The sequence below is a fragment of the Panthera leo genome, chromosome D4 (assembly GCF_018350215.1).
Source record: "Panthera leo isolate Ple1 chromosome D4, P.leo_Ple1_pat1.1, whole genome shotgun sequence".
Classification (NCBI taxonomy): Eukaryota; Metazoa; Chordata; class Mammalia; order Carnivora; family Felidae; genus Panthera; species Panthera leo.
Window position 1 is genome coordinate 10,801,927 of NC_056691.1, and position 22,727 is coordinate 10,824,653.

Here is a 22,727-nt window from a genome sequence, read left to right on the forward strand (position 1 = left end):
CATGCGTGCCTTATTCTCTGGAACAATACAGAGTAAGGTTCCTTCCTTCTCCAAAGATTTGAAGATAGAGAAAGCATCTTTTCATCTTCTTCCTATCCTCATTTTCTTCACCTGTGTCTTGATTAAGAAGACTAAGTGTCGATACTACTCTCCAGGTGCCTACATGAGACAGGTATTCTGCTAAGGACTCAAGGATTCAAGGGCAAGAGCTCTAATCCAAAGGCTCGGGAAAGTAGGCAGGTGGGTCTTATTCCCAGGTACAGATGAGAAATGTCAGTTAGATACTCTGGCCCCCACCCCCAACCAAAGCAACACAATGGGAAGGGGGATATCCCAAACAGAAACAAATGCACATAATATGAACCTTACCATCTTGACCATTTTTTAGTGGACAGTTATTAGTGTTAGTACATTTACGGTGTTGGGCAACCAATCTCCAGAATTCCTTCATCTTCCAAAACCGAAGGTTTCTGTGTCTATTAAACAACAACTCTCCATTCCTCTCCTCCTCCAGCTTCTGGCAGCCGTCGTTCTACTTTCTGTCTCTATGAAGTTGATTACTCTAAGAGATCCTGTGGTTTTTACATGTCCTCAATGTCTATTGAGCTAATAAAAAGCACTATCTGCAATGGTCACCCCTCTATGAGCAAACAAATATGGCAGAAACGTGGAAAGCCTGCGCATGGAACAGGAGTGAGAGGGACAACAGCTGGGCCAGGAAACCCCAAGACCAAGGGGGAAAGGGATGTTTCCACCAGAGAGTTTTCATAGCCTCATAGATGAACTGACCGTGAGAATTCAAATAGGAGAGTTTGCATTAGTGGGAATGAATCCTTCCGTCAATCAAATGAGCCAACACTTGCTGTATCCCGGTCACCGTGTGAAGAGCTTTACACACCTCGTGTCATCGAACACTCCCAACTGCCCCAAGAAACAAGCACTGCCCTTCCTGTTCTGCAGGTAACGAAACTGAGGTTTGACGAGGTTAACTAACATGCTCCCCTAATCATTACGTACACCTCCCCCTTTGGGGGGAGAAATCCAGACACACTGTCACGTGAAGAGATACCTGCTTGAAAAAGCTGTTAATGGTCATGGGGGTGGCCTTGAAGTTGGATCCGACCCCATTTTCCTCCAAGGAGAGGGCTCTTTCAGAAAGCCTTCTAGATTGGGACAAAGTTCTCCGCTCCCCCACAGAACTTCTCCCTGTAAGGAAAACAATCATCATTCGAAAGCATATGCCTTTGTGTTTGAATACACAGAAGTCATTAATTTTATCATGTAAAAGATAGGTTTTTAAGAATGTATTTTTAAAATTTTTTTTAATGTTTATTTTTGAGAGAGAGAGACAGAATGCAGGGGAGGGGGAGGGGAGGGGCAGCGAGAGAGGGAGACACAGAAGCAGAAGCAGGCTCCAAGCTCTGAGCTGTCAGCATAGAGCCTGACACGGGGCTTGAACTCATGAACCATGAGATCATGACCTGAGCCAGAGTTGGACGCTTAACCGACTGAGTCACTCAGGCACCCCAAGAAGGTATTATTGAAGTGTAGATGACGTACAATGTTACCTTAGTCTCAATGTACATAAAAGAGATGTTCAAAGTCACTATGCCAGAACACCGAACATGACCATTGTTGTTTTGAATGAAAATTTCCCTCCACTGGCCTTACTTTTCTCAGTCCCCCGGTTGGGGTCCCTAGTCCTCCTGTGACCTGAGTGGAGAAGCCACGAGCAGCCACGGTCCCCTCCCACGTGGAGATCAGGGTCGGCCTCCCTGCAAGGGCCAAACTGCAGCCAGAGCTGGGTCTGCAGATGAGCGTTATTGAGCCAACAGTGTTTGCTTTTGTTTTATTTTTGCACTCGCCCTCCGTTGGGAGAGCCATGTACTCGAATGCCCCTGAATTCATTTGGGACTGTGACCCAAACATGCTAGGGTTGGCCCGTGTACGTTCTGAATCTGGGCTTTCTTCCGCACTCCCTGTGAGCCCCGGGCAGTGGAGCCGGGCTCCCTGGCTGACCCGTCTAACAGGGAGTAGAACCCTGAGTCACGCCCACACCTTGGCTCGGACCCTGGTACTCTGCCTAGTTATGTGTTACCCCTGTTTGTGATTTAGGGGGATCTTGTTGCTTCTGTACTACAAAATTAAGGGGTTCTGTTGTGAATGGTCAAATTGTTGGGAACGCTAATGTTGCCACACCCCCTCTTTGAATATTCTCGTACCCTTAATTCTTGCTGTGACGCTGTGAGGCGCTTCGTGCCTCTACTGCCCGCCTGCATTCGCCACACTGCCCCGGTATAATACACCGCACCTCCCAATTACTTCTAAGGAAGCAGCCTCTGACGTTAGGTTAATTTATCCTTGACCTGGAGATTACTGAGGACTCAGCAAACCCTATGCCTGAATCACCTACTTCACGGTGCCCTCTAAAGTCTATGCATAACTCTTTCAGGTAAGGCTACCTGGATCTACATAGAAGTTGGCATTAAACACACACACACACACACACACACACACACACACACACACACACACACACACACACACCGTGGTGTGAAGGTCAGGATTCACTAAAGTGAGGTTTGCTATTGGTAAATCAGAAATAACCCAGCAGTTCTGACTGGCAGTTACGCAACAATAATCCAGAACAGCGGCAGCAATAACAAAGTGCCTTTTCCTCCAGTCCCCCGTTACAGGCAGCATTTCAGAAATGTCAGGGCTTAGGAATGCAGGAGAAAAGTGCACAGCCTTAAATATTTGCTGGACACACAGACACTGAGGACAACAGACACTCCCCCACAGGTGGGGTGGGTTGACCTGAAAACTCTGAACCCTCTTGAACATTTCCATACCCAACCCGTTCAGGAAATTAATGACTCAGACCAAGGGTGAGGCGATGAAAAGGAGAAGTAGGGTAAAAAAAATTGGAACAGTCACTAAATATTCTCTTGGCATCTTTTTCACTGCACGTGGCAAAACCAACCCAAAACAAAAAAAGACACCACCACCAAACTTGAAGGGACTGGAAATTTTACTGAGAAACCTGAGTTTTGCTTTCAGAAGCCCTGAGTGTAGCTTTTCTTACGCTGACGAGCCAACCACAGTGGCATTGTTGAACCCACTGTAGACAGTTACTACACTGTTAATTCAAAAATTTTACTTTGAAATGGAGGTGGCTACAGAAAATTAACTTTTTAAAGTGTCAGAGCATCCAGAAAATTCCAACCAAACATCTTACTATAAGAGTATATTTCAGCTCCACAAATGTTCACGATAATTGCTTTGGGGACCACTGGCCGCTCAAGCATTTGTAAGTCAGTCACAACAGTGTTTCATCCTATTCATCTCCCTCTTCCTTCCCATTCTTCACATCTTACTGCACCCCAAGTCCCCACTAATAAGCAGCTGACCTCAGAGTTAGTACCCTGGGACACCCCCCTTTCCCACTGCAGTTGAAAATCTTACCAACCATGGACTCCACATCGGTTACCTCCCTGTCCAGGGTGGAGACATTGAAGAAACTTGTTAAGCTTATGGGAGCCCAGGCAAAAGGCATCCGGTATTTCCCCAAACGCTGGCAGAAGGATTCAGCCTGAAGTTTTAGTTTTTCAATCTTTTCTTTACTCTAGAAGAAAGTAGAAAGGGACAAGCAGAGACAAACTATATGGTGCCAGCAAGAAATCAATGGTCTCTGCTATGAATAGGACAGCCATCTCCAAAATCCTTACCCAACTGATTAAAAAGAGTGAATAGGCAGGAAAAAGATACAACTCATCCTAGAAGTCTAGCTGATAAGAAAATGCAGATTTGAAATGGAAGAGTTTAAAGAAAATCAATATTTAATTATAAATATACCTTCAAGTAAAAAAGAAAAGAACAAGAAGAAGAAAAAGAAGTCATTGTCGTCCAAGGCTTGTTATACAAGCTAAACAACAAGTGACTCTTTTAGGGGCTAGCCACAGGACTTGGATTTGCACGACAAAATTTTGGAATGAAAAATTTCACATATTATCTACCAAGCTTTCAAGAGAACCTGTTTTTCAAAAGTTGCCTTGGGAAACTCCAGAAAAATGTATAAAGGTTGCTAATGACTTCCTTATTAGGTTGACCACACTTCCAAGCTTTTCTTTCTAAGTTCAGAATAGAAGGTAAGTTTTAAAAAATAAATGTCTTGAGTTCAATAAATCTTATTTGAGATTTATAAGTCCGTAGCAGGACACTGATTAAGCCAAGTAGTATTCCAGAAAGGCCACGTTTTAAAAGTCACATTGGAAACTTTTGCAAATGGTTGCTGAGAAAGGATGTCCTTTTCACAGGCTCAGTACCTATGTTTTCTACGTGATTTTATGATGTACAGAAGTCTCAGCCTATTTCTAAATATCCACACCAGAAAGGATATTTGGAAACTGGCTGCCACCGTTGAGAAAGTCCAGTAGAGCTCAGGCATGGTTCAGTTTCGTGAGGTCTCTGTGACCTTCACAACCTGGGTCAGAGCCTTGGAGCCAACACAACAGATGTGGCTTTGTCCTAGCCAACTTTTCTTAGATGCTGGTGGGTATGTCATCATTTGTTGAATTCAAGAATTTATTTCTTTAAAAAGTTATCATCAATGACCAGTTTCTCTTCGTTCTTTTTAAAGGCACGATTTAGTAATGTCTCTTATGGGGACATATTATAGACTTAACTATTTTGTGGAACTTGGGGAAAATGCCTGCTTATTCTAAAATGTCACCATTTAGTTATACCCCAACATCATACCTTTCCGCCATCGCTTTCTTTGATAACCATGTAGGGTTCTGCGCAGTCTCCAATCTCTCCCTGCTGAAGGACTTTTTCAATCTACCAACAAAAATATTAAAACAAAACTCATAAATTAATCCATACATTGGCATCGGGGCAACCATCAAAGCGATATTTTGTGACAATATGTGATGACAGGGAAGATGTTCGTATTACATGTTTTTTGATCTAAAAAAATTAGTGTGAAAAAAATTGGCATGAAGAGTACCCCATAGGTGTGTAAAAAAAAAATCATAAAGGTATATTAAAAGGATGATTGTAGATACACAGCAAATGTTAACAGTAGTTATCTTTGTATGCTGAGATTATGTGCTATTTTTATTTTCTTCCTATTGCTTATGTGTATTTTCTATTTTTAAACCATAAACGTGCATTATGCCTACAATAAAAAATGCAATAAAAGTTATTTTATAAAACAGAACCCATGAGACATATGTAAGAAGGGAAAAACTCATTTTCTTTATTATTGCTTACAATGTAAAAAAGAGATATGGCCTCTGTAAAAGTCAGGTTGGGGACTAAAACCTTCCACAAAATGAATAAATGAAGAGAATAAATTATCTGTAATTGTCTCCCTTGTATTTCCTATTAGGGCTGCTTCTCTGGATTTAACAGACATGGGGAAAAAAAAAAAACAAAAGCAGCGGATGGTACAGCTTTTCACTTTGCTAACTGGCTGGTAATATGAATTAATGTCACCACTGTCGAATATCTTCTTCCATTTTGCTTCAGGTAAACGATCTGACTGGCCATAAATGTGGCCATCCTCTTTAGGAGAAAGGAAAGGGGCAATCTGAAATTTCCCAACCCTCTGCTCCAAGAAAATGCAGTTAAACCTGAAGCCTGAAGAGAAAAACAAGTGGAGTTGATCCCATTAGCCTGTGTTGAGATTAGACATCAGTTGAGATGCTGCTTCCAAAAAAATTTGGGACTCTTAATGACAGGGAACAAACAGAGTTGCTGGAGGGGAGGTGGGTGGGGCGCTGGGCTAGATGGGGGATGGGGATTAAGGAGAGCACTTGCTGGGTTGAGCACTGGGTATTGTAAGTAGGTGATTGAGGAATCACAGAGTTCTACTCCTGAAACCAATATTACGCTCTACGTTAACTAACTTAAGTTTAAATTTAAAAATTTAAATTTAAACTTAAGTTTAAATTTTAAAGTTAAAAAAAAAAAAAAAAGAAGAAATCCGGGTTAACGTATTCCATCGGGCACAGATTCTTTTTTGTTGGTTTGTTTTCACAATTTATTGTCGCATTAGCTAACATTCAGCGTATACAGTGTAGTCTTGGCTTCAGGAGTCGATTCCCCCATTCATCACTTACAGGCACACGTTCTTGAGAGGCACTGCCAGATAGTATTTAAACCAGGAATACCCTAGCGATGGAGGGTGTTTCGTGGCGTTCAGAGAAAGTGGTGCGGAGCTGTTCATTGGGCATCTCTCCGCCTCATGGAAACCACACACCGGAAGTCTCTCACTTCTCACAAAGGCTGATTCCCCCTCAGATGCCCCAGGCTGAGCACACACACCACAACTCTTGAGCTAGAGTCTGACCGGTATCACTGCTAGTCAGCAATCATTCACTCATTCGTTCATTCATTCAAAAACCACTGGCTGAGCACCTTCGGGGCGGCAGCTGCTGGGGAGATAGGTGGTGAACAAGATACGCTTGGCCCCTCTTCTCCTGAAGCTCACAGTGGCGAGCTTATGGAAAAAACGGGAAGAAGTTGGTTTTCCCATGCAGTCAGTGGCTAAAAATGTGGTCTTTGACCTGAAATCTGAACACAGATGGAGAACCTTTTTATTAGGACCCCGCAGCAACAATGGGAATGCTTCAAGCATTAGTCGTGTATAGTGTATTAGTCACGTATAGACCACAGGAGAGGGGTCTCCAGAATCTGAAAGTGGGAGACTCCAGATCTGACCAGACCAGCAGGTACTGTTCCCTTCCCTGGGGTGGACAGGGTAACGCCAGGTACTTTGTGACAAGTGCTGTAACTGCTATGAGGGTCCACGGTATGGCCCATCACGTTTATGTGTAAAACAAACACATGTGTCCTTACAACCAAGGCAGGCAGGGGAAGGGGGTGCGTTGGAATTACCAGGGAATTTTTGTCAGATCAAGAGGGGCTGGTACCACACCTTCCATGTTCATATTGAAAGTTTTAAATCTCATCCTTATTCTCCATCCCTCAACTGAGACACACAACCTTTAAGCCTGGATAATCTTTCAAAGCAATGGTATATGCAATACTAAACCAGGAAACACTACCTAAAATACAGTTAAGAATTGGATGTTCAGGGCACCTGGGGGGCTCAGTTGGTTGAGCTTCTGACTTCGGCTCAGTTCTCACAGTTCGTGGGTTCGACACCTGCATCGGGCTCTGTGCTGACAGCTCAGAGCCTGGAGCCTGCTTCGGATTCTGTGTCTCCCTCTCCCTCTGCCCCTCCCCCCACCTCAAAAAGAAACATTAAAAAATTCAAAAAATAAAATGAAATGAAAAGAACCTGGTGTTCAGCCTGGGAATAAAAATAAGAAAGAGCTCCTCTTTATTGCATGGCATCTGCCTGCTAAATATTACACACCATTTGCTCTGTATTTAGACAGAAAGAAACAGCAATGATGCCATTACAGTAAAGGAAAAGAAGCCAGAAGCAAACCAGGGCCTGTCTTACTGAGCTTTAAACGTCTTCCCTGTATCCAGACAATTGACAGAATGTTCGTTATGGCCAAATGAATGCATTTGTATATTTGAAAATTTTGGAATCTATTAAGCAAGTTAATAGTAACCTATAGGTAGCTGCTGATACTTAGCAGGCTATGATGGATTTACCAAAATAAAGTCATCCACTAAGAAATAGAGCCTGAAGCAAAATCCGGCTCTATGGGACTAGTGTCTTTGGTTTCCCAGGCTGAGAAAACTTTAACTACAGGGGTGCCAGGGTGGGTTCGAAGCTAATCTTCCAACATGTCTAAGTAATATTGCAGGAAAATGGATACATGTGAAGTCTGACAACAACAGATGTGTCTTCTTAGCAATAGGATTTTAACTTTAATGCTTCCTAAAAGCTTAAACAGATCCTCTTCAAGCAATAGTAACGTTTCAGAGTCTTTGTAGAATGGTGAGAAGGCAGCTCACACACAGAGACATCTGCCACTTGTTAGCTGACCTCCATGTCACTTAAATTCTTTGGAATCGATATGCTACTCTCATGGGGTCATGGGGGGAATCAATGCGATTATGGAGGTAAGACACTGCGTTAACTAGAAAAGGTTCCAAACCCAGAACTCTGGGTGTACCTGAAATCAGAACACCTGAATCTTGTGTTTTTTGGGTTTTTGTTTTTGTTTTTGTTTTCAGTTTTGGGGTAAACAGTCAGAGACTAAATATTTGGCTTAAGGTAAGTGAAATATCCAGTGTTTGTTGTTAACCTCTAACCAGGCACTTGGGTGTGTAGACAAAGTCTCCGTTTTTCTCACATCAGAAAAAAGAGTACCGCTGAGAACAGAAGGTCCTTGTACTTGGAACTGTCCCGCAGATTTCGAGTCCCACTGCACATACGCAGTCTGTCACATGGTGCTCAAAAGGGAGGGTAAAATATAGAAAGTATAGCTCACATCTTAAATTGCCAGAGCCTGGACTTGGGAACATTTAACTACAGGTGTCTAGAAGGACGTGAACGGAGTCAGGAAAGTCTATGTGGATTTCCTCCACAGCAGCCTCCCAGAGCTGAACAGCCAAGCATAGGAGAAAGAGCTGGGCCAGGAGGAAGGGGTCTGTGACGTTCCAGGCTTTGTTCCACAACCACAACGGCCCACGGAGGGCAGGATGATCATCCCCACTTTACACATAAGGAAACCAAGTCTCAGCAAGGTTTGGGTCATTACCCCAAGTCCTATAGCTATAAGGCTTCAAAGCCAGGATTCAAAATCAAGACTGTAGGCCTTCAAAACCCATAGTCGTTCTAGTATCCCACACAGAATTTGCTTGGAAAGGAAAAAGGGGCAAGTTGAAACACAGACAGCGAATCACACAGAGAACAAGTGGATACGTTCTGACATCTCCAACGTGCTCTGGGACTAACACAACAGTGAAGCATCCGAATGCCCGACGTACAAACGAGATTGTGTTTAACTACCTTGACGACTAGGTAGATGTCGGAGGACGGATAGGTGACGGAAAACACGGCAGATCTCGCCTGACTCGACGGGGCAACAGAGGGCGTGTGAGCACGCAGAAATCCTTTGAACTGGTCAGAGTTCAGGTCACAGTGAAAATTTTCCGAGATCTGTCAACAAGGAACAAGGCAAAAAATGAGTCCCACCTGTTGTTCTCATGGTCTAAGTAGGTTTGAAGAGTAAAACCCCACAAAGAAATGTTGCAAAACGAGGGTCATCACAGACATCTCTAGGGGTTGGTGGAAAACCTGATTCACCTTTTGTCACAATTTCTAGATATTCTGGAGCTGTTTGAGAGATGGTCCTTGAAACACTTACATTTTTATCAACCCGTCCTTATCTTCTGAATACCAGTGACGTGCTAGGCACTGCAGGCAAGAAGGGAAAGACGCCGTCTCTGCCCTCGGTTACTTTACAGTCAAGAAGGAGGAGAAAAGGGGCACCTGGGTGGCTCCATCAGTTAAGCGTCCGACTTCGGCTCGGATCACGATCTCACAGTTTGTGAGTTCGAGCCGCACGTCGGGCTCTGTGCTGACAGCTCAGAGCCTAGAGCCCGCTTCGGATTCTGTGTCTCCCTCTCTCTCTGCCCCTCCCCTGTTCACACCCTGTCTGTCCCTCTCTCAAAAATAAATAAACATTAAAAAAAAAAAAAGCACATCACAGTTGGTGAGCTCTTTCTCCAATGGCAAATTAATACATTTACTGCACAGGATGGCGCCCTCCATCCGTGATGAGGCTAGTCCACAACGCAAAAGCTCCCAAACCGAGGTAACATTACACATATGCCCTGTTAAAAATGAATTTAAGTTGCCTTGTTTCACTCGTCATCCCATATGCTGCTATTTCTTTTCTCTCTCGATCTCAAACAGGCCACCACCTCCAACAGGCTCTCGCTTTAAGATTCTTCAAAGAACACAAACGACCAGCATTCCCAGTACAACTGGACGTACCAAAGGTCATCTGCTTTCAGATCTGGTATGTTTTTGTTGCACAGAAGTGACATCTGAAAACATGAACCCGAAAAATCACGAGCAGTTAAGTGTGCCCTCAGGGATGGGTCGTTCCTTCCTTACCTTTTTCCTTTCTTTAACATCGTAGAGGGCGATGCTGGCAAACAGAGGTTCAACTTCAATCTCGAACCTGTCAGAGAGAGGAAGAAAGAGGGTTTTAACTTAGATGATCTTGAATTTGCTGACGGTGACTCGTTACATAAACCGGCTAAAGATGTCAATCGTTCCCCAAAATATTTGGATCACTCCGCGCAGATGAGAATCTGCACTGGGAGATTCGTGGAGAGATATGAGAGGTTCGTGGAAGATTCCTACTTACTGGAGATCGTGGTGGAGGCTACATTCTCCTAAAAAGCACTTGTTTGTGGCAACACAGGGGAGACAGGGAAGAATGGTCCCACGGTGTGATCCAGCATGGCCCTTCTTATCATGGTAGCTGCTGTGCTTTCTGATGGTGAAGCCTCTGTCTCAGGTAAAGGCTTTGTTCACAGTTTACCCTTTATCGCTCGGGTAGGAATCCCTATGAATTCAATTCTAAGGGACAAGGCTTTTCAGAGAGTGAAGAAAGGAAACTTCTGTTGTTTTTCCTTGGACTGATAGGGACCGTCTGTAGGGGTGAATGTCTGCCCTTTCCTAATTCCACTGCAAGGGGAGCTTCTGAGTTAGTAGTTGGTGGGGGCAGGGAACCGAGCACAGCCAATAAACACTGAGCTGAGTGGGTCCAGCGAGAGCTAGAAAATTCTTGGCCCTAATTGCCCATTGCCCTCGAAAGGGTGGGTTTGAAGAGACCGCATACCCGAGGCATAATCCCTCCCCACATGTTATAGCATACACATGGAGCACAGATGTGCAGATTCCAAGCGTCTCAGGCTAACAACCCACGACCTTGGATACGGCCATCTGAGAGCACCAGTAACCAGGCCCTGGACCACCATTGCCTCAGAAGTCATGTAAATTAGGCCAAGTTTTGTTTCAAGGCATGTGTGAGAGGAGGGCTTTATCACTGGGTAACTCTGTCTATCAAAACACAGGTTTCTTTGTCTCCGCTGAGATCTCCTGAACCAGAATTTCTCTCTTGGGGGGAAACAGTGGTGGAAGGTGTCCCAAAGTCTGCATTGAAAACAAGCTCCCTGAGTAAATCTGACACACACTGGTTTCACCACCAAGACAGCTCGTCTGAGCTGAGGTTACTTCGCATAAGGGGATAATAAATTTTCCACTAAAAGATTTCCCCCCAGGGGTGCCTGCATGGCTCAGTCGGTTAAGCGGCCGACTTCGGCTCAGGTCATGACCTCGCGGTTCATGAGTTCAAGCCCCGCTCCGGAATCTGTGCTAACAGCTCAGAGCCTGGAGCCTGCTTCGGATTCTGTGTGTCTCTCTCTCTCCTTCTCCCCTGCTTGTGCTCTCTTTCTCTCTCCCTCTCTCAAAAATAAATAAATGTTAAAAAAAAAAGATTTCTCCACATAAAATGCAAATGAGACAAATACTTCGTTGTCATCCTCTTTTTTTTTCCCATGTGCTACAGACATCTGCAGATATGGCATCAGCTTGATTCTTTCTTTTTGCTTGAGGCTTTACACGTTTCTCAAGAGCAAAGCAGTGACAGTGCTTGATCTCAACAGTTGTTGAAAAATTCCCCAGCTATAAAATCCATAGGAGTAGAAACAAAATTCTGCAGGTGAGCGTCACTGGGGAAATGGAAGGCCTAAGCATTGTCATTAAGTTCTTACTATTCATCTGTTGACACCGCAGGTTGACCTAAAAGAGCTTGCTTTCTTGGGGCACCTGGGTGGCTCAGTCGATTGAGCGTCTGCCTCTTGATTTCACCTGGGGGTCACGATGATCTCACAGTCAGTGAGTTCAGGCCCTGCTTGGGGCTCTGTGCTGACAGCGCGGAGCCTGCTTGGGATCCTCTCTCCCCCCCCCCCCCCCCCCCCCCCCCGCCTCTCTCTGCCCTTCCCCCACTCGTGCTCTCTATCTCAAAATAAGTACAGAAATTAAAAGAAAATAATTTTTTTTAAAAAAAGAATTTGCTTTCTTTTTTGTTTTTGCAGCCAGTTTGTTGCAGAGCAGTGGGACAGAGTAGCTGCGCCAATCTCTTTGGCCCATCTCTCTTCTTGCAGGTGTTAAGTCGATATGGATGCTATTTAAGCCCCTTGAGTGGGCCAAGCATATTAAGCCCCTTGAGTGGGCCAAGTGCCCACCGAGGTGGGCAAACACCTCGGTTCTGCTTGAGGTCTGCGCTGGCAATTGGGAAGAACATCACCAGAAATCCACACTTGATGATTTTCATTAAGAGACATCCAAAAGGCTCTATTTGTTTGGTTTTTTTCAAATAATACATGTCGGTCTTCGTGGCCATGTTCTCCCACCTGTGAGAACTGCTGCTGTGTATTGGCTGGAAAGGTCTAGAAAGTTTGGTGACAAAGGGACACCACGAGGGAGAATTCCTCCAATCCCAAATAGCATAGTTACTGCACCTACGAGGGGCCGGCTGGGGGTGCACCAGTGCCTCACACAACAGGGTGGGCTCCCCGGCAACAGGGAGGAGACCAGCGGCCCCTTCCGGGCAGCGGCCCGGCTGCAAGGCTGGCATTCCAGGCTGGCTTGCAAGGGCTAGCGTCTGCCTTTCTGCAGCCCTGACTTGACCGACTGCGGGCTCACGGGGCCCCTCCTGTCCTGCTACAGACAAAAGCCCCTCTGCCCCTCCCCCCGCTGGGAGAGCCGGCTGGGGGGAGGGGCTGCAACATCAAGCGAGCCCCCAGGACCCAGGGTGAGCAGCGCTGCCCGCTCACGCTCGCGTTCTCAGGAGAGGATCTGGGGAGGCTCCGCATTGGAATCACAGGAGTGCAGGGCGGGTAGGAACCTCAAGATCATCCCGGGTAACAACCTCATCTATCAGGAAGAACTCAAATTCTCAGAGAAGCTCCCGGGGGTTGACACACAGCCTTGAGTCCAGAGTCCAGATGCCCGAAGTTCAAACCAGGGGCTGCGTTAGGGGTCCGTGAATTCACTTCAAGACATGGATGCCCTCCCCCGAGGGCGTGAAACAATACTATGCTCACGTGCTGTTGCCTGGATGGAACATCTAGAACTTAATAGTTTCAGAAGAGTCTGTGATTTGAGGTGGAAGCCTTCTCTAGCGTGGCAGTCTGCAGGAGCAGGCTGCAATGGACCCTCCGGTGGGCATGCAAGACAGTCTGCTCCTGTGGAGGAAAAGCTACTCTAATTTACTTTGATTTACTTAGTTCATATTTCAAAATTTATGTCTATTTGATAATGCACGTAACATTTTATGTGTCTTTTAAAGTTTATTTATTTATTTTGAGAGACAGAGAGAGCATGCGCGGGGGAGGGGCAGAGAGAAGAAGAGGAGTTGGAGAATCCCAAGCAGGCTCCACGCCGTCAGCACAGAGCCCGACGTCCCTGTAGGACCCAGGCGTCCCTATAACGCGTACAGTATTTTAATGTGTGTGTACAAAATTATCATACATATATGGAGCATACAGGGCTTTTTCTCACTATGAAAGTTAAACAATCAAAGAATTTGGAGATAACTGCTTTAAGGTAGATGTCACAGGGTGCCTGGGCGGCTCAGTTGGCTAAGCGTCCGACTTTGGTTCAGGTCATGATCTCAAGGTTCGTGAGTTCAAGCCCCTCATCCGGCCCTGTGTGGACAGCTTGGAGCCTGGAGCCTGCTTCGATTTCAGTATGTGTGTGGGTGGCTCTCTCTGCCCCTCCCCCATTCGCGCTGTGTCTCTCCCTTTCTCAAAAATAAACATTAAAAAAAAAAATTTAAGTAGATGTGGCAAACAGTTGGCCCAGAAGAGGAATCCAGAATGCAGACATGCAGTTATGTAGTATTTAAAAAGGAAATTTGGGGCGCCCGGGTGGCTCAGTCGGTTGAGTGTCCGACTTTGGCTCAGGTCATGATCTTATGGTTCGTGGGCCCGAGCCCTGTGTCGGGCTCTGGGCCGACAGCTGTCGGCCCAGAGCCCGGAGCCTGCTTCGGATTCTGGGTCTCCCTCTCTCTGCCCCTCCCCCACTCACACCATGTCTCTGTCTCTCAAAAATAGATAAACATTAAAATAATAATAAAAAAAGGAGATGAGAAGATAGTTAAGAAGTCAGAAAATTATGCATAAAAATTGAATTTCCAGCTTCTCTTGAAAAAACAAAACAAAAACAAAAACAAAAGCAAAGCAGACAGTTGATAAAAAAAAGGGCCTATGTACTTGGATGGCAAGAATCAGCTCTAACCAGTAGTAGTGTCCCCTTGGGATGGTTTGCTATAGTCCCCACTGCTCCCTGCTACCCTGTTGTCCCCTGGCACTGAGACTGGGCTTTAGCCGCATCTCACATTATGTTTCAACAGCGGTGTGCCGGTAAATGTTTAACAAACAAGTCCCTGGAAAGAAATAGCTCTGATTTGTAGCATTTTCTGATTTCTATGTTGTAAATATTCCCTCATGGCCAATGTCACGCTACCTGCTTGACTTCACAGAACACAGAGCTGGGAGGAGCACGATCAGCTCTCATGAATTAATCAGAGCGGACTCGAATACACCACTCACTGTTTTTTAGGTTTTTTTCAGTTTTTTTTTTCCCACCATCCAGCTTTCCTTGTTACTTTTGTTAATGTATGCTTTTTCACTCAATTACCTTACATGACTAATTCAGGGTGTGCCTTCCCTATTATAGAAGAGTGACAGTCAAAGGCTTGGTAGAAATAGAATCGAGTGTAGCTGACTCCAAAGTCTACTCCTCCCATCACCTGACAGGTGCCTGATTTAGGCTCTGTCGACAGAGACAGTTTCTGTCTAAAGGGCAAGATAAGCCTCAGTGTCGTGTTTGGGATGTTTGCTGATACTTACTTCAGGGTCAGGACCTTGACCAGTATTCTGTTGCCCAGATGTTCCTTAGGACATTCTGGTACCGGACGTATTTCCACGGCATCCTCCTATTATTAAACACATGGTAAAGAAATCATTAGTGAATTTCCACGAGGGGTTCCAGCTGAAGTGAGTCCAGGGAAGGGAAGGCTGCTGTCCAGGGCTCGACTGTCATTTGCTTTATTTCTAACTGTGGGATAACACTTGGACTTTTCATCCAACCCCAAGCTTCAAAGTCAACATTGACAGCAAACAATTTCTCCTTTCAGAAAGCTACGCATTTAAGACAAAGAAACAGAGGGAGGAAGGAAGGAAATGTGAACAGGAATATGGCTGAGTAACATCCACAGATGGCATTGCAAAATCTAATACCTATTGTTGGTATTGTTGGCTTTTTTTTTTTTTTTTTTGCTTGCTCTAAACACACATTCAGAGTATTTCTCCCGTCAAAGTTTTACTAGTAAATATGTGAGTTTCAGGCTTGAGGTCTGAGTCAGAATAGCTCACGTCAGGCTACATGTAAACCATCAGGACTAAAATATAGTGTCTTTCTCAGTTCACTGTTCTCTTAAACAGATGATATAGAGATTTGGGGTTGAATATGTATAGGTTCTATGCCTGCATATCCAGCTAGAGCTGGCAAAAGTTCTAAGGACAGGAAGCGCAGTAATGACAAATTAGCAATGACTTAGTAATGACAAATACACCTGTCTATTTTACCACTTCGGGACTCAAGACTTAAAAAGAAGTATCAAGTCCCTGAGGCAACTTTCAACATTCAAATCTGAGCTATCATAATATATTTTAAAAAATTGTTTTTTGAAGTTTTATTTATTTTTGAGAGAGAGAGAGAGAGAGGGGAGAGGCAGAGAGAGAAGGAGACACACAATCTGAAGTAGGCTCCAGGCTCTGAGCTGTCAGCACAGAGCCCAACACGGGGCTCGAAGTCACAGATGGCGAGAGCCTGACCTGAGCCAAAGTCGGACGCCCAACCGACTGAGCCACCCAGGCACCCCGACAGTATCTTAATTATATCCATCTATTCAAAGATAACAGCGCAAATCCCTGAAAACTTGAATTCCTGCTCTTGCAGTAGACTCCCTAAACACTGGTGGTCTGCAACTCACAAGGGTCCAAAGAAGAGTCGTGTCTGATTATATTCTCCTGGCCTACAAATGATGGGAGCTTTCCACCAAATACCCCACAGAGACAGGTAACATTTTTAAATACAGCAGTAGAATCGTGTCCTCGGTAAATCTGTACCCAGATGGGTGGAACAAAGTAGCAAACCAGCTGTACCCTAACCTCCGTTCCTCAAGGCCCAAGCCCGGGTTCATCAGATGGCCACCTTGCCCGCTGGAACTGCTGATCGTGTTTCGGGACAGCCACTGCTTGATGTCCACACTGAGTTCAACTCCCTCCAGAACAAGCTGGCACTTGTGGGGTGATCAGAGCTGACACACTGAAAAGCGAGGCCTCCTCCCACCCCACTCCATTGGAGAAGAACCTCAACACATATTCACGGGCTTCTAAGGCTACCTCTCTGGTCTGGATTCCAACCCTTGGGATCCTTGGCTAAAAGCTTTTCATTGGGAGAATGGGAGCATACACAAAATTGGAGACGGTAATGTAGTGAACCTCCCTTACCTGTCATGTAAGTTTCCACAAGCTCAACTCAGGGGCAACCTGGGTTCACCTACAGTCCCATTGACTACCTTCTCCTCCCACCCCCACACTCAATACTGGATTACTTGTAAGCAAGACTCCAGACATCATATCATTTCTTCTGTAAATATTTCAGCACACATCTCTACAAGATAAAGACTTTGAAAAACACAGAGCTATAAAATCATTATGACTCTTAAGAATTAACAGTAATTTCTTATCATTGCTGAATATTTAGTCAGTTCCAATTTTCCCCAAAATGTATCCATTTTGTTGGGTGTGTGTGTGTTTTGCAGTTAGTTTGTTAAATCACGATCTAAACGAGGTCTACATATTGATGTCTTTCCTAAGTCTCTTCTAGTCTACATGCATTTCTTAAGTGTTATAGTTGTCTGCAGTAGGAACTAGCTTGCAAAGGAGGAGAAGAGAAAATATGAAGCTTTAGAGGATGTTTGTTGTTCTATCTTGCTGAGTGTGTGTGTGTGTGTGTGTGTGTGTGTGTGTGTGTGTGTGTATTTAGAGAGAAAGAAATGGGGGGAGAGAGAGTAAGAGAGAAAGAGAAAGACAGTATGAGAGATGTTCTTCCATCAGCTGACCCAACGGATCCTGGGGCCAACTCTAACTCTGCCTGCCTGTGATCTCATCACCTGAGCCCCCCCACTACTCTTCTTCTTAACTGGTTTTTAACTGGGCTCTGTCACTTGCAGCCTCAAGAGTCTGAATGCAAACTCTTCTGCGATTCAGAGTATAGTGGTATGGTTTTAGGGACCAACACATAGGATACCTTTTACAGAACCCACAATGAATCAGGGAACAAACGTGCCTCATAGAAGCTTAGTGGTTGTGGGGCACCTGGGTGGCTCAGTTAGTTAAGTGTGGGACTTTGGTTCTGGTCATGATCTCACGGTTCATGAGTTCAAGCCCTGCATTGGGCTTTGCGCTGAGAGCTTGGAGCCTGGAGCCTGATTCTGACAGATTCTGTCTCCCTCTTTCTCTGCCCCTTCCCTTCTCATGCTCCGTCTCTCTCTCTCTCTCTCTCTCTCTCTCTCTCTCTCTCTCTCTCTCTCTCTCTCTCAAAAATAAATAAACATTAAAAAAAAAAGAAGCATAATGGTTGCATTCTACTTGTGCCTCTCCTGCAGGCTCAGTCATAATTGGGATATAATGGTCCACCTCTCTTCTAATTCTCCTCGCCAAGAAATAAAGTAATGGTAATATTAAATAGTTTAATTAATGTGCTTTCAAAAGAAATCAGCATGTGTGATTACTTCATGGGAGCCAGAAATTTACCTTTCTTCCACAGGGCTACCTTTGGAGAAAGTGCAAATTACAAGGGCAAATGCAACCTCTGGATGTATGAGCTTCAAAATATTAAAGGCTGGTCTAGGGGCCCTCCAGCACTGTAGACATACCAATTTACAAATAATTGGCACACTAATTACAAAGCATTCCTCTCCACTCAATAAAGCAGGCCCATTAGGGCCTCTGCTAGATCATAACTCTCAGTCCTAATCAAGTTTCTGCATTGTTTCAAAGACCATAAAACAAAGTGCCTTCAACACAGTCTGTAACTCATTCTTGCACTCAATGTGGGACTGGACACCCTCCCGTGTAATCCCACGAGGGCGACTCCAATGAGCTGCTGCCTCACTGGACATGTTCTCCCCTCCCCCCTTTCAAATTGTTTTCTCTCTCCTGATGTCCACTTTGGGACTCTTTCTTACATATTGGCACCCCCAGCATGGAACTTGGAGGAAAAAGAATGCATGTGAAGGTCATATTTAACACCGGTAATAAGTTTTAAAGTTTCCCATGGAAACTGAAAAGGTATGAGATAGAATGTGGTTGCTGATATCATCTCGGGGTTTCAGGTACGTGTGCTAATCTACCAGGCAGCCATATGTAGATCGATAAATAGGCAAATATAAGATTTGGGGTTAATGGGCTAGGAGCTCCATTCTGTCATTTCACCTGCTTGTTGAATCCTGAACAAGTCACTTTACCTCTCTGTTACTTTGCAATCTCAAGAACGGAGGCAATAAGGCTGCCCACATCATTCATTTTTGTTTGTAATCTGCCTCATTCAGAAAAGGAATTTGAGGCCACTGAAAATAAATCAAGAGATGAGAAAACCAAGAGGGTTGGGAAATAAAGATAAGAAGGAAAGAAAGAAGGGGTGCTTGGGTGGCTCAGTCGGTTGAGCATTTGACTTCAGTTCAGGTCATGATCTCACAGTTTGTGAGTTTGAGCCCCACGTCGGGCTCTGTGCTGACAGCTCAGATCCTGGAGCCTGCTTCAGATTCTCTGTCTCCCTCTCTCTCTGCCCCTCCCCTGCTCATGTGCGTGCACGTGCACGCTCTCTCTCTCTCTCTCTCAAAAATGAATAAACATTTAAAAAAGTAAAAGTAAATTTAAAAAAAGAAGGAAAGAAAGCTGAATATAATTCAGGACACCAATAAGTAAGCCACTAGATTTAGTAGTGATGAACAGAAATTTGATCCTAAGTAATGAATCCAGGAGAGCCAATGAGAAGACACGCACATGTCTCCTGTGTTTGCGTTTCCCCAGTGGACGCGAACTCTTCTCTGTCTGAAGGCCTGAGAGACAATTTCCCTCCGGGTCCTCACTGAGGCGTAGGATGAGGTCAGTGTCCTCAATGATATTTGCACAGTACACACAATATCCTATCTCATCACAGATGTCTGCTTTCCTGTCCTTTCCGCTGACCATTGGTAAACTCATAGAAGGGCAAGTCAGCAGTCACAATACCCAGGGGTGGGGGCTTCAAAAGGTTTAAGAATCAAGCTCCCTAGGGGCACCTGGGTGAACCATTCAGTTGAGGGACCAACTCTTAATTTCAGCTCAGGTCATGATCTCAAGGTTCATGGGATTAAGCCCCACATCCGGTTCCATGCTAAGCATGGAACCTGCTTGAGATTCTCTCCTTCTCTGCCCCTCCTCCACTCACATGTGTGCACTCTCTCTCTCTCTCTCACTCTTAAAATAAATAAATAAACATTAAAAAAAAAAAAAAAAGAACAGGCTCCCTAATGGTCTTCTTGTTTGATCCAAAAATTAAATTTAAAACATTTAGAGGCATGGATGGACAGTGTATCTTTTAGGCAAAAATGTCCCCCAAATCATATATTTTGCAACAGAACTTTGAATAAAATTTGGACCACGGAGATATTGCTGTAGCCAGTTTTGGCACGAGTCAGTAGCAGACATTCTGGCATGCGGAGGAAAGACTGAGAGCCTCATATAAAGTATAAGGAGCCGAAACAGGCTTGGAGGACGGTCATTTCTCAGCCCATCTGAAGCACCCCCCTGGGGATGACCACAGGTAAAGCCTAAATTATCACACTGTTCTGGGTCAGCTCTGATATATAAAGAGTGGACAATCAAGGTTCTGAAGTTCTATGCATTAAGAGCACAGCTATGATCACTTTTGGCCAGAATGTTTTCAAAGCAATTCTCTTCAGGCTGTTCACAGAGATTATTTTTCTTTCTTTCTTTCTTTCTTTCTTTCTTTCTTTCTTTCTTTCTTTCCTTCCTTCCTTTCTTTCCTTCTTTCCTTCTTTCTTTCTCTCTCTTTCCTTTCTTTCTTTCTTTCTCTCTCTCTCTCTTTCCTTCCTTCCTTCCTTTCTTTCCTTCTTTCCTTCTTTCTTTCTCTCTCTTTTCTTTCTTTCTTTTTCTTTCTTTCTTTCTTTCTCTCTTTCCTTCCTTCCTTCCTTCCTTCCTTCCTTCCTTCCTTTCTTTCTCTCTCTCTCTCCTTCCTTCCTTCCTTTCTTTCTTTCTTAAAAATTTTTTTTAACATTTATTTAGTTTTGAGAAACAGAGACAGACAGAGCATGAGCAGGGGAGAAGCAGAGAGAGAGGGAGACACAGAACCCGAAGCAGGCTCCAGGCTCCGAGCTGTCAGCACAGAGCCCGACACGGGGCTCGAACTCACGGACCGCGAGGTCATGACCTGAGCCCAAGTCGGGCGCTTAACCGACTGAGCCACCCAGGCAGCCCTACAGACATTATTTTTAAAAATATTTTAACAAAACACTTAAGAACACCAAAGCTTAGGGGCGCCTGGGTGGCTCAGTCGGTTAAGTGTCTGACTCTTGACTTCGGCTCAGGTCACGATCTCACGGTTTGTGAGTTTGAGCCCCATATTGGACCCCGAGCTGAGGGCGCAAAGCCTACTTGGGACTCTCTCTCCCCTCTCTCTGCCCCTCCCCTGCTCATGCGCTCTCTCTCAAAATAAACAAATAAAATAAACATTAAAAAAAAAGAACACCGAAGTTTAAGTAACACGCCTTGATGGATTAACGGCAAAACAGATCCCCCAAATCACTGAATGGTTTGACTCACTGCGTGAGGTTACTGCATGCAGACCGTAAAATGTTCTGAAGGTTAAATGAGATGGTATCAGTGAAAGTGTTTCGTTAAGAGCTATGGAAATCCTGGTTGCTATTGTCGGAACCTCATTTGTAAGCTTGATCGATAACTGGTTTTGCTCTTCCACAGGCCTGTTCTGGTAAAAAGAACAGCCCAGAAATCATACCGCTGGGCCTTCTGGCAGTGCTATAGAGTGATGACGGACAACAGCAGTTTCCTGGAGACTCTGTGTCCCCACTGCAGTTCACACATGGAGATGGCCGCACCCACCTCGTCCACCGCTGGGTACAAGGCAAAGAGCTCTGCCTGCCGATTGGTCCTCCGAGCCTCCTCATTCTGCTTCTCGAAGTCCTCGGCACTCACGTGCTGCAGGAGGTTCTCCAGCCGCTGGTCAGGCTGCAGGCTGCGGAGGTCGAAGCCACACGCGGTGAGGGGACCTTTCCCGGACACGTCACACAGCACATTTAAGTGGCGGGGGCGTGCCTGCGAGAAAAGACACATCTTGTGAGAGAGACTGCGGGTCTCAAGTGAGTCCGGAAGCATCTGGGATGTCGGACCCCTGCTCCAACGTGGGATTACAGAGTCACGCCTCAGGTGGCTTCTGAGCCAAGCAATCACATCTTAGCCTCCTGGTCGGAATACCCTAAAATGAAACGTCTCCTTCCCACCTGGAAGCAGGTAATTTACTCATCGGATGTGGATACACTGGTCCTTGAGGAAAGGTTTGACCACAGCACGGTGTTCCTGTTAGCTCTGGGGCCATGTTCTTTTCTGGAGGTGGGAGCCAAGTCTCTTGGGAACCTCACTGAGGTCTCACGCTCAAGCAGAAAAGAACTGAAATAACATATAATAGAAAGGGGGCTGGACTGGGGCATAGAGGGATCCTGGCCTAATCTCAACTCCAGAACTTGGCTTTTGAAACTGAAAATGAGAGGTTGTATGAGAAGCCTTCCAAATTAAACCTCATATAAATTCCCACACTCGATATTATGCTTCCAAAGACAGAGACGTGGGGGTGGGAACACCCTTCGACGGGGCTTTAGTAACAGTTAGGGCAACAGGAACCAGAACAAAAAGCAGGAAAGCATTTGCCAGTCAAGTAGTGTCCACTTTTGGCTGCAGTGTGTTTGAAAAAAGTCGTAAAGCAATTCACAAGCAGATGCTTTATTCCATTAGGAACGTTTCAGTCACGGGGAATTGCAAACCCAGCCAAAGATTTGGCAAAGCCTTGACAACCATAATTAATGATACGGGGTAAGAAGGCAGATGGAACTATTACAAACATCTGTAAAATTAATGGTAAAATGTTATCCTAAAGTTCTACAAAATGGACATGGTACTGTACAATGTCTACGATGTATACTTTTTGTGACATCCACCGACCTTACAGAAATTCTACTCTGCTAGATCATAAATTTGACCTAACTGTGCTAGCAATAATCAATATTAGTACTGTAATCATTGATACTTCTTTGGCTTAGAATTTATGAGAGCCTTGGGAAAAGGAAGTGAATTTACCAAGTTTCTTTAAAAGGACGTCAAGAAATATATATGATGTCCATAATGTATTCTAAGGGCATAAACTGGACAAGTCAGCAAGGACTGTGAGGACAAGAGCATCTCCGGAACATTGTTTATAGCAACAAAATAAGAGAAACAATCTAAATGTCCCCCTAAGAAGAAGCATTCAGAGATTCTGGACCTTGCATCCGAGGGAATGTATGTAACCATTTATTTTTATTTTTTTTATTTTTTTTTTCAACGTTTTTTATTTATTTTTGGGACAGAGA

The 22,727-nt window shown here is 44.8% G+C and overlaps 1 protein-coding gene across 4 annotated transcripts in view; it reads right to left on the minus strand.

Moving 5' to 3' along the window:
* The window catches only part of DOCK8 (dedicator of cytokinesis 8), a 226,988-nt gene that overhangs the window by 120,144 nt on the left and 84,117 nt on the right, over positions 1-22,727 (minus strand). For all 4 annotated transcript variants that reach the window (XM_042913298.1, XM_042913297.1, XM_042913301.1 and 1 more), the window contains 7 exons: positions 21,208-21,420; positions 14,866-14,951; positions 10,055-10,121; positions 8,942-9,091; positions 4,759-4,839; positions 3,466-3,625; positions 1,070-1,206 (listed from right to left, as the gene is read on the minus strand). In XM_042913298.1, the coding sequence (XP_042769232.1) occupies positions 1,070-1,206; positions 3,466-3,625; positions 4,759-4,839; positions 8,942-9,091; positions 10,055-10,121; positions 14,866-14,951; positions 21,208-21,420 (894 nt within the window). The remainder of the gene's footprint in view (positions 1-1,069; positions 1,207-3,465; positions 3,626-4,758; positions 4,840-8,941; positions 9,092-10,054; positions 10,122-14,865; positions 14,952-21,207; positions 21,421-22,727) is intronic.